This window comes from Hibiscus syriacus, unplaced genomic scaffold (genome assembly GCF_006381635.1).
Source record: "Hibiscus syriacus cultivar Baekdansim isolate YM2019G1 unplaced genomic scaffold, ASM638163v2 tig00110319_pilon, whole genome shotgun sequence".
NCBI lineage: Eukaryota > Viridiplantae > Streptophyta > Magnoliopsida > Malvales > Malvaceae > Hibiscus > Hibiscus syriacus.
Window position 1 is genome coordinate 3,508,593 of NW_024062678.1, and position 16,259 is coordinate 3,524,851.

General features: G+C 33.1%; 1 protein-coding gene across 1 annotated transcript; it reads left to right on the top strand.

Moving 5' to 3' along the window:
* Positions 1-1,918: 1,918 nt before the first annotated feature.
* LOC120117419 (probable LRR receptor-like serine/threonine-protein kinase At1g06840) lies at positions 1,919-15,494 on the top strand. Its single transcript, XM_039137707.1, is given in 21 exon segments — positions 1,919-2,267; positions 2,584-2,734; positions 3,805-3,876; positions 4,045-4,116; positions 4,198-4,247; positions 4,250-4,340; positions 4,456-4,527; positions 4,670-4,741; positions 6,001-6,075; positions 6,612-6,680; positions 6,794-6,862; positions 6,979-7,050; positions 10,080-10,166; positions 10,431-10,499; positions 10,712-11,223; positions 11,909-12,067; positions 12,829-13,112; positions 13,645-13,696; positions 13,820-14,070; positions 14,480-14,614; positions 14,953-15,494. Coding segments are annotated over 21 exon segments (2,913 nt in total). The 5' UTR covers positions 1,919-2,119; the 3' UTR covers positions 15,304-15,494.
* The last annotated feature ends 765 nt before the right edge of the window (positions 15,495-16,259 follow it).

Genomic DNA, 16,259 nt, shown 5'->3' on the forward strand with positions numbered 1-16,259 from the left:
AGGAATAAGGGCCAGCCTTATATCCTTTTCTCACGTCGATTGCATCACCCAAAATAATGGGGAATTAGCTTTAAAACTCTTTGCGGGTTAATTGCTCCTTTGGTCTATCCTTCTTTAAACCCAACTCAAAAATCATTTTTTATGGTCATTTGGGCTCCCTTTAAAACTCATAAAGCCCAAACTTTGCTCAACAAATTACAAAATCCTATCATATCATTTAGTAGCATACTCGAGTTAACTCAATTCCATTTACCTGAAATTCGAGGTGCATAAAATGTCATGAAAATAAAATGTAGATATCATAAATTATTTTTATGATTTGATGATATGCAAAATTAAAATACTTAAAAGATCGATCTAATATTTAATTATATAAAAGGTAATGGCCATCAAGAAATAAGTTAACTTGTATTACTCTTATCTCGTCAGAGAATTTTTATGATAATAGTAAACATATATACTTAAAAGATCACAATCACCTTTTAGGTGATCTCCAACAATTGATTCAAGTATACTAATACAATATAGTATTTTATTATTGATTATTTGACATGACTAGATCTTGAGTGTAATTTCATATTTATTATGATTAGCTCAAATCAGTAATATCAGTCTCATCATATTAAATCATCGAGAATTAATTGATTTAGTTTGAATTAGTTTTTCGTATGGACGAGTAAAGTATTTCAACGTTTAGAATTTTAATAGTTTACAATAATTAAGATAATTTAGTTAATTTTTACATTCATTAATATAATTTCATTGTAGCAATTTTGTGGTTGCTTATGATGTAAACTCTTTATAATTCTACTATTCAAATTTGGGTTTTATTACTCGATGTTCGTGCCATATAACACAATTTTTAGGAAATAAATTTAGTTACATTCAACAGTAGTTTGGGAATATAGATTTGCCTTTAATTATGAATTTATTTTATTTCTCTAATCATCGTATATTTAGGATTTGATATTAAGCTGTACACGTTAATTAGTATATATACATTTGTTTTAAAATATATATTTAATTTAGATTGATCACTATTATTTCTAATATATTAATAACATCAATAAAATATAATATTTAAAAATATTATATCTCGGGATATTCTCTGAAGAAGATATAATACTCTAAATTATAGGTCAATAGATTCGAGTTAATTTATAAATAATTAGATGAAATCTATAAACATTAAAAGATAATAATTTCTGAATAACTATGCAATAAACATGTTAAAAAGTAATAATAAATTTTAAAAATGACAATTATGATTTGAATAATAGGGTTAGTTTTAATGTCATTTTCACAATGTTAACTACTACATTTATAAAAATCTGACCAACTTTTTTCTCCATCTTCATACATTTTTTATTAGACATCAATGGATTTGAAAGTCCCACCCAAAAATTAATTGATTTTAGACTTGTACTTTAATCATGCTAATAAAATTAACCCCGGAATTGACTGGAATTGCTATTAAAATTAAATTTTGAATTAAATAATAAGCAAGCTGATGAAGGAAGAATGTCAATTCATACAAGTATTCGGGTGGGTCGAGCCGGGCAATGTGAAAAAGAAAAGCCGTGCCGTAGCTTGTATGAATGGGAGAAGGAGTAAAGTATAAAAAGGCATGCGCCTCCCTCCCTCGCCAAACCCAGTCAAACCTAAACCCACTGGCCATGAATTAATACTCCTACTACGAAAGTAACGAGAGCGAGAGCAATATTAATTAAATTCAAAAGTAAGGAAAATAGCAGTAGAAAACTAGAAATTCACCGAATGAGATGTGCAAGTTTAATACTAGTATTCATCATCTGTGCACCATTCTTCATGTGGACCAGGTCAGATTCAGACTCCGTCTTACTCAGTCTCCGACGCATACCAAACACAGCAGGATAACATTAATCATTTCTTTCCTTTGTTCTGTCAATTTTCTTCCTCTTTTCTAGGTTTCTCTTCTTGCTCAAGGAGCTAACTCATCCGGTAACCAAAAGAAAGGCACAAGTATAAAATTAATCAAGGAATATTTACATATTCGTTCTAGGTGGATCACTGGTATCAGGGGGAGCGTTGGACTTTCAAAAAGGAAAAAAAATCCCCGGCCGGTCTGGGTTTTATATACATGTTTCGCAAATCTGCTGAGTTTCCCATTCTGAGGATGCCTACAGCAAGGATGTGGTCTTGGACTGTAGGAGCTGTCTTTCTTATGTGGCTTTTTCCATCTTCTTTACTTGTTGGAGCTCAAGATGGCATCACGCACCCAGCTGAAGGTAATTTACTTGCGTTTCACACACCATACCCATAGCAATCCTTCTTCCTTACTTGAATTTAAAGAAAACATCCTTTACTTAAATTTTGTCCCTGGATTGTATTTTGTATTTGGATGCATCAAATGATCTTAGTTTTGGACTTTTTGCCCTTTATTTTCCTTTCTTTTACCCTCTCCAATTTCCAGCAGCCTCTCACAGGAGATGTAAGAGCATGACCTCTTCTGAACTTATCTAATTCCCTTTTCCCTTTCCATGCTGGATGGAAAGTCCTTAATTGTTAATAATTATCATCATTTCCATTTGCATCAATTTGCAGTCAGGGCGTTACGAGCCATAAGGAGAACTTTGGTTGATAACAATAAGAACTTGAGTAATTGGAATCGAGGAGACCCATGCACATCGAATTGGACAGGAGTCTTGTGCTTTAATACAACTCAGGATGATGGCTATCTACATGTTAGAGAACTGTGAGTGTTCAGCACAAGCATAGTGGTTTCATTTACAACTATATTTGCTTTCACCCTTGTCCAAGTAAAAATTTACTTTGCACCTTATGTTGATTTGTTACTACTTATTTTGATTGGTAGTTAAACTCATCCAAGGTAGACTGAAAACTTAGGATTCTAGACCTAGATCTGTTTAGTGTTTTTGACACAAATTTTACTTAGCGTCATATGTCCTTTAAATAAGGATCAAATCTAGTCCTCCAGTTTGAGAAAGAGCTTGTCCTTAAGCTTGAAAAGTCAGGATAAACTTGGCAAAAAGTTCCTTACATTACTAATAGTTGAAACTGATAAGGGTCATAGATCTCCACAAACTTGTTCTCATTTATCAGCACCATCAAATAAATCTCTTCAAACTTGTCAACAACATTCAGTTTTCAAAAATAACCCAACAAGATTGGACCCATTAAACTTTTCTATTATGGTTTTGGATTGGATATAAAGAAAATGGCAGTTGTTGGATACGAGTTTAGGAGGCGTTAATGAATAAGACAAACAAATGAAGTTGATTGCGATTGTCATGGTTTTCTTTCCGAGATGAGTTTAGTAGGGTTTGATGCATAAGATAAGAAAGAGAGATCAGTACATGTTGCAATGGTTTGGTTTTGTACATCTACCATAGAGTTGCTAACAATTTTTTCCAGCTATCAGTTTACCTATCCTTCCTACATTTGATTCGAACACTTGGATTTGGCTTTCAGTAATAATTTCTTTAACATGCCGCAACGTACAATCAATCATCTGTTCTATCTTTATTTGCATATGCTAAAGTTTCTTGTGTATTATGCTGACCACAACTATTATATAAGGTGAGGCTTGGAAGCAAGCTACCAATGCTTCTTGGTGAGAACTAGGCTTCCTCCCTTGTATAGTAAGGGGGCCTCTGATTGCTTGGCCCACTTGACTCTGCCTGTAACATGATTCTTGTGACAACTTCAAGACTAATGATTAGATATGATCTTGATTGCAAGGGCACATTTCTGTCAACCATTTTTTTAATGACAATTTCTTCCTTTTTGTCATGTTCTTTGCAGGCAACTATTGAATATGAATCTTTCAGGAAGTTTATCACCTGATCTTGGCCTCTTATCTCGCTTACAAATATTGTGAGGCTTATTATATTACTATTGATAAACTGCCTCAATCTCATTTCAAATTATATTTTAGGATATCTATTGCCAAAGACTTTGGAAGTTTTTGTTATTTTTCACTTAATGCTAGTAGTATACGGTTTTTGTTTTTCACTGTTATTTTTTCTTCCGACTTTACCAAAGGGATTTTATGTGGAATGGCATAAGTGGAAGTATCCCAAAGGAGATTGGAAATATTACATCCTTGGAACTCTTGTAAGTTGTCTAGGTCATTTTGAAATTCTTCAGAACTGCATTAATTCTGTAGTTATTTATATATGATATTTTTGTTTACAGGCTCCTAAATGGAAACCACTTGACAGGTCCTTTGCCTGAAGAAATTGGTTTCTTCCAAATTTGGACAGAATACAAATTGACGTGAATAACATATCTGGCCCAATACCCAGATCATTTGCAAACTTAAACAAAACCAAGCATTTGTAAGTATTTTCCTCATTGCTAGTTATCCCATCATTGCATTTGTTCTTGTTTCTTCCACTATACCGTTCCTTCATATTAATTGTTCATTTTTTTCCTTTGAACCCTTCTAAATAGTCACATGAACAACAATTCAATTAGTGGACAAATCCCTCCTGAACTCGCCAGATTACCGTATCTTGTTCACTTGTAAGTTTCTCACCAACGATTGTCTTAAATTCTAGTCACGTGATTCATCTCCATTATCAGTTGCACCAGTAACCATCCACCCCCTTTTCTACTCGCCTGTATAATCATGTCACTCTATTGCTGACAAAATGAGTTTCTGCAGCCTTCTGGACAATAACAATTTATCCGGGCATCTTCCACCAGAGCTATCCAGAATGCCGAATTTAACTATCCTGTATGGTTTGGATTTAGATTTATGCTCTTACTCAGATAAAGCATTATACTTGATTTTTTACATTTCTTGACATGCTTTAGCGTTTTTAATACTTATTAATAAGGTGTTTTAGGAACTTACTGTTTATTTTGCATTTTACATTAAGCATACAAAATCATCAATGTTCTTTTAGCATGTGAAATGAACTGGATTAGTACTGTTTCTATATATTCTCGAAATTGCTATTTCAATTGATATTATTGGAGTCAAAACTCAACTCTTATGTCTTATCTACAAGAGGCATGGATAACCACTGAGTTGAGATCAGTACTCATCTCATTACAGATAAAATATTTTAGCGTTTTATTGAAATTTCATATTTGCCTTGATAGCATACAGAGAATTAAGATCATATCTAAAGCACTTCACTCAAAAGTGATCATTCAAGCTCGTTGTACATTTTTCTTATCCCATGTAACTGATCTTCTTGTCATACATGCAAGGGAAATAACCTTTCCCATTATTCTGGAAAGGAGAATATTTTTATGAGGTAAGGCTTTGGTGAAGGGTTTGAGGAGTTTTTCTTCAGGTGATAAGTGGCCAAAATGCAATTGATGTCTGAGTTCTCAATCCAACTGATGCAAAATTATCTTTATTTCAAGTAGCCAAGATTTAGTGAACACTTTGAAGAAGCTATGATATGTTCAATTGCAGAGCCATTTTCAGAAGAAAAAGATTCTGTAGCCAATTATGGTAGTCGCAGATGTTCATTAGGACATTGAATCAGTACACATAATCTGTTTATCTGTTAGGAGCTATTGAATCAATTCATTCCAGAAGGTGTTATGGAATGACATGTTTGCTATTTATTTGGAAAGATGAATCAATGACTTATGTTTGATTGCTAGCTGATTGTATAAGTAAATGTGATCAATGCAGCTTTTATTGATGTTGACATAATTGCTAAAGAAACATATTTTCTCACCATTTCCTTCTGAATGGTGTACTATAGCTAAGAAATTAAAAGATGGAGAGAGAGAGATTCTGCTTGGGTAGTTGTTTAGCGCTGTGAGGAGAATCGTTCTGAGCAAAACTGAAGTTTAAAGAGTACTTTTTTCTATGAATTTTTTATTTAAATTTTTTTTCATCTGGTTGTTCTTATTCTTTCCATATACTGTACATCTTATATGGTTTCTTTTTTCTGCAAAAGACAAAACTGTACCTTGTATAATACTGCACGAGTAGTGCTCAGTTTCTAAATGTTTCTTGACCTTTTGCAGTCAACTTGATAACAACAACTTTGAAGGGACAACAATTCCAGCTTCTTATCGCAATATGTCTAAATTGTTGAAACTGTAAGTATTCGTTTGGATTTTCTGTTTACTGAAAGTTTATAAAGTGATGGGGACTGGGAAGCATAGTGCTACAGTTCTGTTCTATTTTGTAAGCTGCAAGAAAGATGTAGGCATTTAAGCGTTAATAGATTCTATTTGTCATCGTGTATGTAGATTCTACTGCACAAAATTGAATTAGCAGTATGCATTGACAAAATAGCAAGCAATGTAATGCACAAATATATATTTAAATATATTAAGATTGAAAAGAAAATTAAATGTATTAAAACATATTTATACAATTTAGAACAGGTATAGTATTCCACCTCTGAAATCATACTTGTGCCAATTAAGTATCTACTTAAAAAGTTTTTCTTCTTGAAGGTTCTATTGAAGAAGTTACACGTGCTAAATTACTAGTCCTTAAACCTTTATTGTTTTAGAAGCTTTATTTGGACTTGGTGACGGTTACGCATGCATTTGAATGCATAATAAAAATTCAGAGAACTTTCTCATCGTATAACTGGTTGTCTTTCTGCATCACTTGGCTTTATCAGGAGCCTCAGGAACTGTAATTTGCAAGGACCAATACCTGATCTAAGTACGATACCCCAACTTGGTTATTTGTAAGTTCATATATTTTCTGCTTTATCCCAAGTAATTGTATTATGTTATGGTTTCCCCATTTAAAAAACTGACCCAATGCTTTATTTCTCCTCTTTATCATATTAAATTTCAGAGACCTTAGTTCAAATCGGCTTAATGGTACCATACCTACAAATCAGCTTTCTCAGAATATCACAACCATGTAAGATCTTAATCTTCCAATCTGCTTATCTCAGAGTTTTTATGTTCCAAAAGCATCTACAACATTTTGAATCCTGTGGACTATTGTACCAATGTTTTTACATAAATAATGTGCAGAGACTTATCCAACAATGAACTTACTGGAAACATTCCTGTCAACTTTTCGGGCCTACCTATTCTTCAAGAACTGTAAGGACTTTTTTCTTTGTTTTCTGTTACGAGAAATTAGTAACGGAAAAAAACTCTAATTTTATTCAGCAAGGAAACATAATATATATACAAGAATACTTGACCTAGATAAAGAAAAAACATGAAGTAAATATATAACTTGTAATCTAAGAATAAATCATAATAATATAAAAAATAATTTAATGTAATTGCTAACACTCCTTTCAAATTGGAGTATATACATTAATTATGTCCAATTTATCACACAAATAAATAACTTAATTCTCAATGTCTTTGTGAACAAACTAATAATATGTTTTTCTTTTTCTCTTCACATAACCAATAAAGATTATGTTGTCTAAAATTTTTTCGCTTTATTCATGTTGTTTAAATATTTTTCACGAATGAAGTAACAATCGATATGTTTGATTTTCTCATGATATATTATATTTTAGATAATATGCAGAGCTGCTTGATTGTTACATAAAATTTTGTCGATCATTGATGTTCCAAGCCAACTTCATTTAGATGTATCCACATGACTTCACATGTGGATTGTACTATAGCTCTATACTTTGATTTTACACTGGATTACGACTCGACAATTTACTTTTATTGTTTCTTTATAAAAGATATAATGTCAAAAAAAAATTACTTTAACATTTAATAAAATAATCACTTTGATTTTAGCACTTTAGTTCTAACATTTGATTTTAGGGTAAAATGCTTCCCAACTAGATGAAAACTATTAGTTGACTAACGACCAACAATTGTCAATGACGTGGTAAATCTTATATGTCTAAAGTGATTACGTGGTAAATCTTATGTGTCTAAAGTGATGACATGATATATGTTATGTGTTCAAAGTGATAACATGATACATATCTCTTTGAAGACACATGTCACATATGTATAAGTGATGATGTAATACGTCACGTATTCATAAGTGATGACATAACGCATATCACATCATTATTTTTAGATACATGACTTGTCATGTCGACAACAAACGTTGATTATTAATAAATTAGTAATTTTCATCAAGTATGAATATTTTGTCTTAATATAAAATATTAGAGACCAAAGTAGTTTATAAAAATGATATAGACCAAATGATTGTTTTATCACACATTAAGAGTAAATTTTAATATTATATTTTTATATAAATAATAACGATATTATTAATAGCAAGAATCCTTATGAAAGATAAAATCTAAATCATAAGTGTTATATGACATCGACAAGATATCATAAATAAATCCTAAAGATAATCAAAGCCATTGAAGGATATGCACAGAGATATACCCAAAAATATATTCAAAAAATGAAAAAACGTTATACTGCTTGTTTAATGTTTAGGCTTAATGCAAAAAGAAATGTAAAAAGAAGTGTTCAAAGTATACTTAAAGTTAATTTTAAGTGTCTAATTTTTTTTGGTTAAAAATAGGTGTTTAACGTTTTTAATGTTGTATTTTTAGGAGTTTGAACTGTAACGGCCGTTAAATTCGGCCATTAAGTAACACGTGTCACGTTTATAAAATTTTAATTTTTTTTATTTAAATTAAAAAACTTAAATTTATAATTTATTTAAAAAAACTCAAGATTTTATAAAATTACCAAAAAAACTCAAAATCTCTTATAACCCTTATTTTAAACCTAACGACTGAAACCCCTTATTTTCACGACCGACCGAACACCCAACAGTAGTGTAAATACAAGATTACACAATTGGCTTAAAGGGGTTTTTCACGTCGCGATCGTCAATTTTTCGCTGCAATCACCATGTGAAGCATGAGGGTTCAACCGGTGGGGATTTGGGCAGTCACACACCGTTAGGTTTTTGATCGATTGGCGGTAATGGTGGCAGCCGACGGTGGTAAATGGTTGAAATTAGAGTTTTTCGAGATTTTTATTTTTTTATAATTTCATAAAATATTGAGTTATTTAAAATAAATTTTAATTTTAAGTGTTTAAAAAATAAATTTTATATGCCTGGCTCATGTTAGATTACTGTGTTTTTTAACGACCCGTTACAATCCAAACACCTAAAAGTATAACATCATGAACGTTAGACACCTAAAAATATAACGGAGAAAATATTAGACAATTATTTTTAACGAAAAATTCTTTATGTACTTAAAGTTAACTTAAGATATAATTTGACACTTATTTTTACATTAAGCCTAATGCTTATATAGATGCAATGGACACAATCACATCAAAAGAGGAGAACAAAGAACATGGATACTTGTTGATTTTGTTGTGGGTGGAATGGTATTGCTTATTCGAGAGATGAGAAGAGGAGAACACGGGCGGATGTATTTGGCTTTGTAGGGACCAGATGTATATCCATTATTTTAGATCAATTATTAAATAAATTCAATATATTAAAGAAATATAAAAGAATAAAAAAATTATATATTTATTTTGTTGAAATAGAGTACTAAAATTTTTGGATACTTATTTTTTAATTTATGGATCAATGGGTGGGAGAACGAAGACTTTTCATTCATGCTCCCCTTAGTCGGGTGTGACGTCGAGTGTTGGTACCGAACAACATCAATCAAAATACCAAAACCGTTGGGAATCAGGTGGCTAAATTTGCCAGACCATCCGAAAATCAAGTCGCGCACCTCCTTACGACGTGGTGACACCCAAAGACCACCATGGATGGTGGTTGACGAAGGGGAGGAGTAGAATGGGAAAATAAAAATTTGGGGAAAATTTTCTGGAAAAAATGGAAAATCAGAGAAAATAGGCTTTGATTACCATGTTACGGGGAAAAAGTAATGGAAGAAAAAATCTAGTTTCATTTTGCAAGGAAACATGATATATATACACGAATACTAGGCCTAGATAAAGAAAATACATAAATTAAATATCTAACTTGTAACCCAAGAATACATTACTATAATATAAATCATTTAATTCAATATAATTTAATTACAGCCTTTAACATTTTCCTTTACCTTTCTAGACAAACTTTTTTTCTTCTTCTTATTTTACGAATTTTAGTTTTTTTTTATGTTGCCAACTATTTCTCATCGCAGGTCACTTGCCAATAATTTATTGAATGGATCCATTCCGTCCTCCCTTTGGCAGAACAAGACTTTGAATGCAACAGAAAGTCTTATTGTGTAAGCACCAAAAAGAGCAGATGCGCTTTAGTTTTTTTCCCATTCTGTCAACTCTCTGCACCTCAAAGATTTTGGAGCTAATATGTTGAGCCGCAATGTTTAAATTTCTTGGTTGATTTCAGTAGCCTTATGTGTCTGCGTGTGCTGTTGTTGGAATTTTCTTTTTCTGTGGTTAAAAGTGCAAAAAATTGTTAGAATGTTCGATCATCATTTTTAGGATCTTTTTTCACTAAGTTTTGGTCTTTGGCTCATTGACACTTACAGGGATTTGGAGAACAATATGCTTACTGATATTTCAGGCAGCACTAACCTCCCTCCAAATGTCACTCTCTGGTTTGCTTCTAAACTCGCTTTTAATGTTTATCTCTAATGAGTAGCATGCATATTATGTGCATGATTTCTTCATCAGTAATAAAATATATCTTTACACATGCGTTTGCATGATGGAAATTCAGTTTTTTTTGGGTACTTTTAATGTATACAACGATGTTGCCTCTCTGAAATTATTACTACACTTCTTGGATTAATTATGCAAACAATTTCAGGCTCAAAGGGAATCCTGTGTGCACAAATAACAACTTAAGTTTACCCCAGCCGTGTGCATCTCGAAGTGATAATGTTGTTAGAAATCAGTCTGCAACAAACTCCACTGCTGCCTGTCCACCTCAGTCGTGCCCCTTCCCTTTAGAATATTCACCTACATCTAACTTATCTTGCTTTTGTGCTGCACCTCTTCTTGTTGGATACCGGTTGAAGAGTCCTGGCTTTTCAGATTTTGTCCCATATATAAGTAAATTTGAGGAGTACCTTATCGCTGGTCTTGAATTGGATTTTAATCAGCTATATATTGATTCGTTTGAATGGGAAAAAGGACCCAGAGTGAAAATGTACTTGAAGCTCTATCCTGTCTATAATGCCAGCAACAACACTGGTTTGTTCAATAGAAACGAGGTTCAGCGAATCAGGGGAATGTTCACGGGATGGCATATTCCAGATAGCGATATTTTTGGACCATACGAACTCCTCAACTTCACTTTGCTGGACGTCTATAGGGACGGTTTGTCTTGAAAACCCATCTATTACATGATTATATTTTCTTTGCAACTTTATGGGCTATACACGCAACAAATGCGAACTTTGAAGTATACCATAATAATTTAGTTTAAAGTTTGACTTTTATGATTTCCAATAAATTTCTGGACGGCCGGATTGAGCTATGAAGACATGAGCAACAACATTATGGTTATATTACCATAAACCTTAATAATTTGATGATTATATTCTCTACAATTTATGCGTAACTCGGAAGGCATTGAAACTCTTCATAATTTGATGATTCTGTGATTTACATTTCCATGTCCTCTGAATTGGAGGAAAACTTTAGAAAAATAGTTTAATTGACCCTTCGTTGCGGTGAGATGGTTTTCAGTTCTAATGGCTAACATTGGTATTTATATCATAAACCTTTTCTCTGATTGTCTGCTAAAGAAAATCTTAATCAAGGCACTTTATGCTCTTACAAAGTTTCCATTTTTAAAATGATCTTCAAAAATAAGAGGATCTAGCTAGATATTATATGTTGCGCCAACCACAATTGGGATGGTTACAACCTGGAAGAGAGTTGGTATTGCTTATGATAATGTCACACTTATGACTTGCCCATGTAGATATGACATAAACCTAGCATTTGCTGCTTGTTGTCTATTTGTGTGCATAACTCTGACTTCTCATTGGTGTTGCAGTGTTTGTCACCACTTCAAGATCTGGTATAAGTACGGGTGCACTGATTGGTATTGTACTTGGGGGTATTGCTGTTGCAGTTACATTATCTGCAGTTGTCACTCTCTTAATCTTGAGAGTGCGATTGAGGAACTACCGTGTAATTTCAAAACGTCGTCAAAGTGAGTATAGTAAAATTTTATAATAGGATTGGCTAACTATGAAAAAATGCAATTTCCATTTAGACATTATGTAATCTGTGATAAAAATTATTGTTTGGCATTTTGAATTATTTTTCAATTCTTTATCTGGAAATTTGTGATTGATTTTGGACTTTATTTATCTTGCTTTTGTTGAAATGAATAAGGGAAAACCCTACTTTCCAGTTATGATATGTTGCATACTCCTAGAAAGGAAAAATAGTATCAGCATCATGCCTTTGAAATTATTTTTGTGTATACACTGGAGATTGATTTAGTGATTGTAGATAGAGGTGGCAAAATGGACTGAACTTGAACCCATCTGAAAACACTTTTTCTTTCCTTACCTGCCCAAACTCAAGTTGACCCAAAATTCAAAGACCTGACTCCAAACATTTGAACAAGAAACGATCCGAAAGGGAAAAAAAACCCGAGCCTGAATGTAAAAGGCATACTGAAACGGTTGGATTTTTCCATAACATAAAAAATTGGCCAGTCTAGCCCAAGCCTGAAGAAAGCCAAACCTGAACCTGCCCATTTGCCATCTCCACTTATAGTTTTCTTTTCACCAAATATCATCCTGTTTACCTTAAAAAAATTGTCCTGTTTCTTTCTTATATATTAGATTTAGTTATTTTTTAGAGAAACTTGATAGTGTGTGTTAAAAGATGGATCCATCCAAAGATCCTTTTTACCAGTGTAACACAAATTTGCTATCAACATTGAGCCTGTTTTCTTTACAGCTTTGAGAGCGCCAATCAAGATAGATGGTGTCAAGAGTTTCACTTACACGGAATTGGCTATGGCAACAAACAATTTTAACAGCTCCGCACAAGTTGGCCAAGGTGGGTACGGGAAGGTTTATAGAGGAACTTTGGCTGATGGCTTGGTAGTAGCCATAAAACGTGCACAAGAGGGATCATTACAGGGTGAAAGGGAGTTCCTTACTGAAATTCAATTATTGTCAAGATTACACCATCGGAACCTTGTATCTTTGATTGGATATTGTGATGAAGAAGGCGAGCAGGTACTTTCACTCATCTGCTATGGATCACGTATATTGTACATTTTCTATAAACTATCACTTCGGAAATTCTGATTACCTGTGTTATCCTCAGTTGAATCCCTTGTACCCTCAAACCCATTTGCCTGGCCAGCAATATGACAGAGGAGCCATTGTTTTACAGTTTCCGTTCACTTATGCACTTAAAGCAATCAAACAAAGAATTTTAAACTGTTTAAATCAAAAACAAAAGTGAAAGATGTAAAACCATTTTGAATTGCCATCGTTAACTGTTGCCAAAAAAATAAAATGAGACGATACATGCACACAGAGCGAGAGGTACTACAGGTTTAATAAGCTTAGAGTTGGGTCTTTTGTCATATTCGACTAAGGTTAATTCTTTCTTCTAAGTTCTAACTTCATTCTTTATGAGTAATGCTAAACTCCAACCTTTATGTGCTACAATATAGTAAGACTGGCTCTTCTTTATCTTTGTTTATATTTGTTGAAGATATCGTACGGAGAAAATCTAATAGAAGTCATTTTGCACATTCAGATGTTAGTATACGAGTTTATGTCAAATGGCACTCTAAGGGATCATCTTTCGGGTAATTCATCTTTTTGATAAATTACTAAAATAAGGAATGCAAAAGTCACTTTTACTGATCTTGCTATTTTTTATGCCTATATTAGATGCTCTGATCTAATGCTATGTTCATATGATATAACAGTTAACTGTAAAGAGCCTATGAGTTTTGCAATGAGATTAAAAATTGCCCTTGGTTCAGCCAAGGGAATCCTCTACCTACACACCGAAGCAGATCCTCCCATATTCCATCGAGATATCAAGGCCAGCAACATATTATTGGATCCAAAGTTCACTGCAAAGGTTGCTGATTTTGGCTTATCAAGACTTGCCCCAGTTCCAGATTTGGAAGGGGCAGTGCCTGCTCATGTATCTACAGTTGTAAAGGGGACACCGGTAAGTCTCTTGTGTTGATAATTTCAAAGAAAGATGGAACTATGAACTGTAGCTTCATAAGAGACCTAGTTTTGGTTCTATTTCTTTCTCTTTTTTTCTTTTATGTGGTCCAATTCCTCTTATCTCGGACTACATCACCACTTTTTTATAGATTGAAACAGCATTGATTTAGTACTGAATCTTTAGATGGCAAAATGAAAATTTTGAAAGTAATAATAATAGAAACAAATCATAATTCAAGCTAGAGTTTGGTGTAAGATGATGAAATACCTCCTCCATACTTTTTAAAGGCGCACCAGAAAACTGCTAAGAGCTGGAATTTAAAATAGGTGAATTGACTTGCAATTATCAGGATGTGATCAAATATGTCTATTATATCCATCTCTAATATTTGCTTTTCTTGTGGCAGGGTTACCTCGATCCTGAGTATTTCCTAACACATAAATTGACAGACAAGAGTGATGTCTATAGCCTGGGTGTTGTATTTCTGGAGCTTTTGACCGGGATGCAACCGATTTCACATGGAAAGAACATTGTTCGAGAGGTAAAGTTTTACTTCTATCAATATGGTCTTCGCTGGAAATTTGATCTTGGTTTCAGTACCCCCTCCTCTTTCACATGGGAAATTTTAGGTAAAAAATGGAAGTTATTGGATTATTAGAGCAAGTGAGATGTAGGTTACATGTACTTTCTTTCCAATAAAATAAAGAGAGAAAATAGCAGTGTTTGGGAATACATATCTTCTGATGGTTGCTTTTGTGTCCTTATGGAGCATTAGTGACGTGTTCATTTTTAATATTTGATGATTGTCATATCCTCTCCCGACTCATTGTTTTCGTATTTGTTTTCCATAATATCAATGTTAGTTTGAATGGGTATCAGGTTAACGTTGCATATCAATCGGGTATGGTATTCTCGGTGATTGATGGGAGAATGGGTTCTTATCCTTCTGAATGTGTGGAGAAGTTCTTGACATTGGCCCTCAAATGTTGCCAAGACGAGACAGACTGTAGACCTTCAATGGCAGATGTGGTTCGTGAACTTGAAAATATTTGGGTGATGATGCCAGAGTCAGACATGGGGGTCTCAGAATCCATTGACACCGTAGCTGAAAAGATGACGCCACCATCCTCCTCCCCATCATCATCAATGGTGAAGAATCCCTACGTGTCATCGGATGTTTCTGGTAGTGACCTTGTAAGTGGAGTCATTCCCTCCATCACGCCTAGATGAATGAAGGTGGAAGCTACTTTGTTGGTTCCTGATACGAATTACGATATGTACATAATCTATTGCCTTGTTCAGATAAAGCAGTACTAGTTTGTTTACGTTTTATGCTCTTGTAATATTGCTTTTTCCTGCTCTGCTCCTATGCTAACCAACATCATCAGCAAATTAGGAATACAAATATGCTATTGAATGAATATGCATTCATTCCTTCGTTATAAAATTTTGGATGTCGTTTATAAACTTCAATATAATACAATGCATATGACGACTCAATCAAAAGCCCCATTTTGGATGTTGTTTATAGATTAGGAATATGACAGGAGTCAACACTTCAATTTTGACAAAAAATTTCGAGTAATTACATACCGGCTACCTTGCACATCTACACCTTCCCAATTTCCATGAAGAACATTGAATTCTTCCAAGGATTGTTAGAGAAATATGGTGGATTTGGGTTTCTTCCGAATTTTTATAAAGAACATGAAACTAAAACTCCTTATATCCATTTCATTTTCAATTTGCTCGATGTTGCTGATCACACTTCTAGCTAGGCTATGTTCCTTATGTTTCGATCCTTTATTTTTTTTAATACGTACCAAGAATATTATTACAATTTTTTAACTCAGGCTTTCTTTTTCGTTTAGAATTGTGTTAATGAATTTTATTTTTTAATGTTTTTATCATCTTTTTTTCCTTTTAATTGCATATGGACTTTAAAAATATAATTTTTTAATATTACTTCACGTGTTAATATTTTATTAATTTAAAATTCTTTTATAAATTTTAAAATAATATTTTTTATTTTTTTAAAGATTAAAGGTAAAACTAAAAAAATAATGAATCTTTGATCATTAATTTTAGGGTAAACTACGAATTTAGTACCTAAACTATCAGTTTTTGTATGGTCAAATTTAACAGCCGCCACAGTCCAGACACAAAAAAATCTCCAATGAAAACGT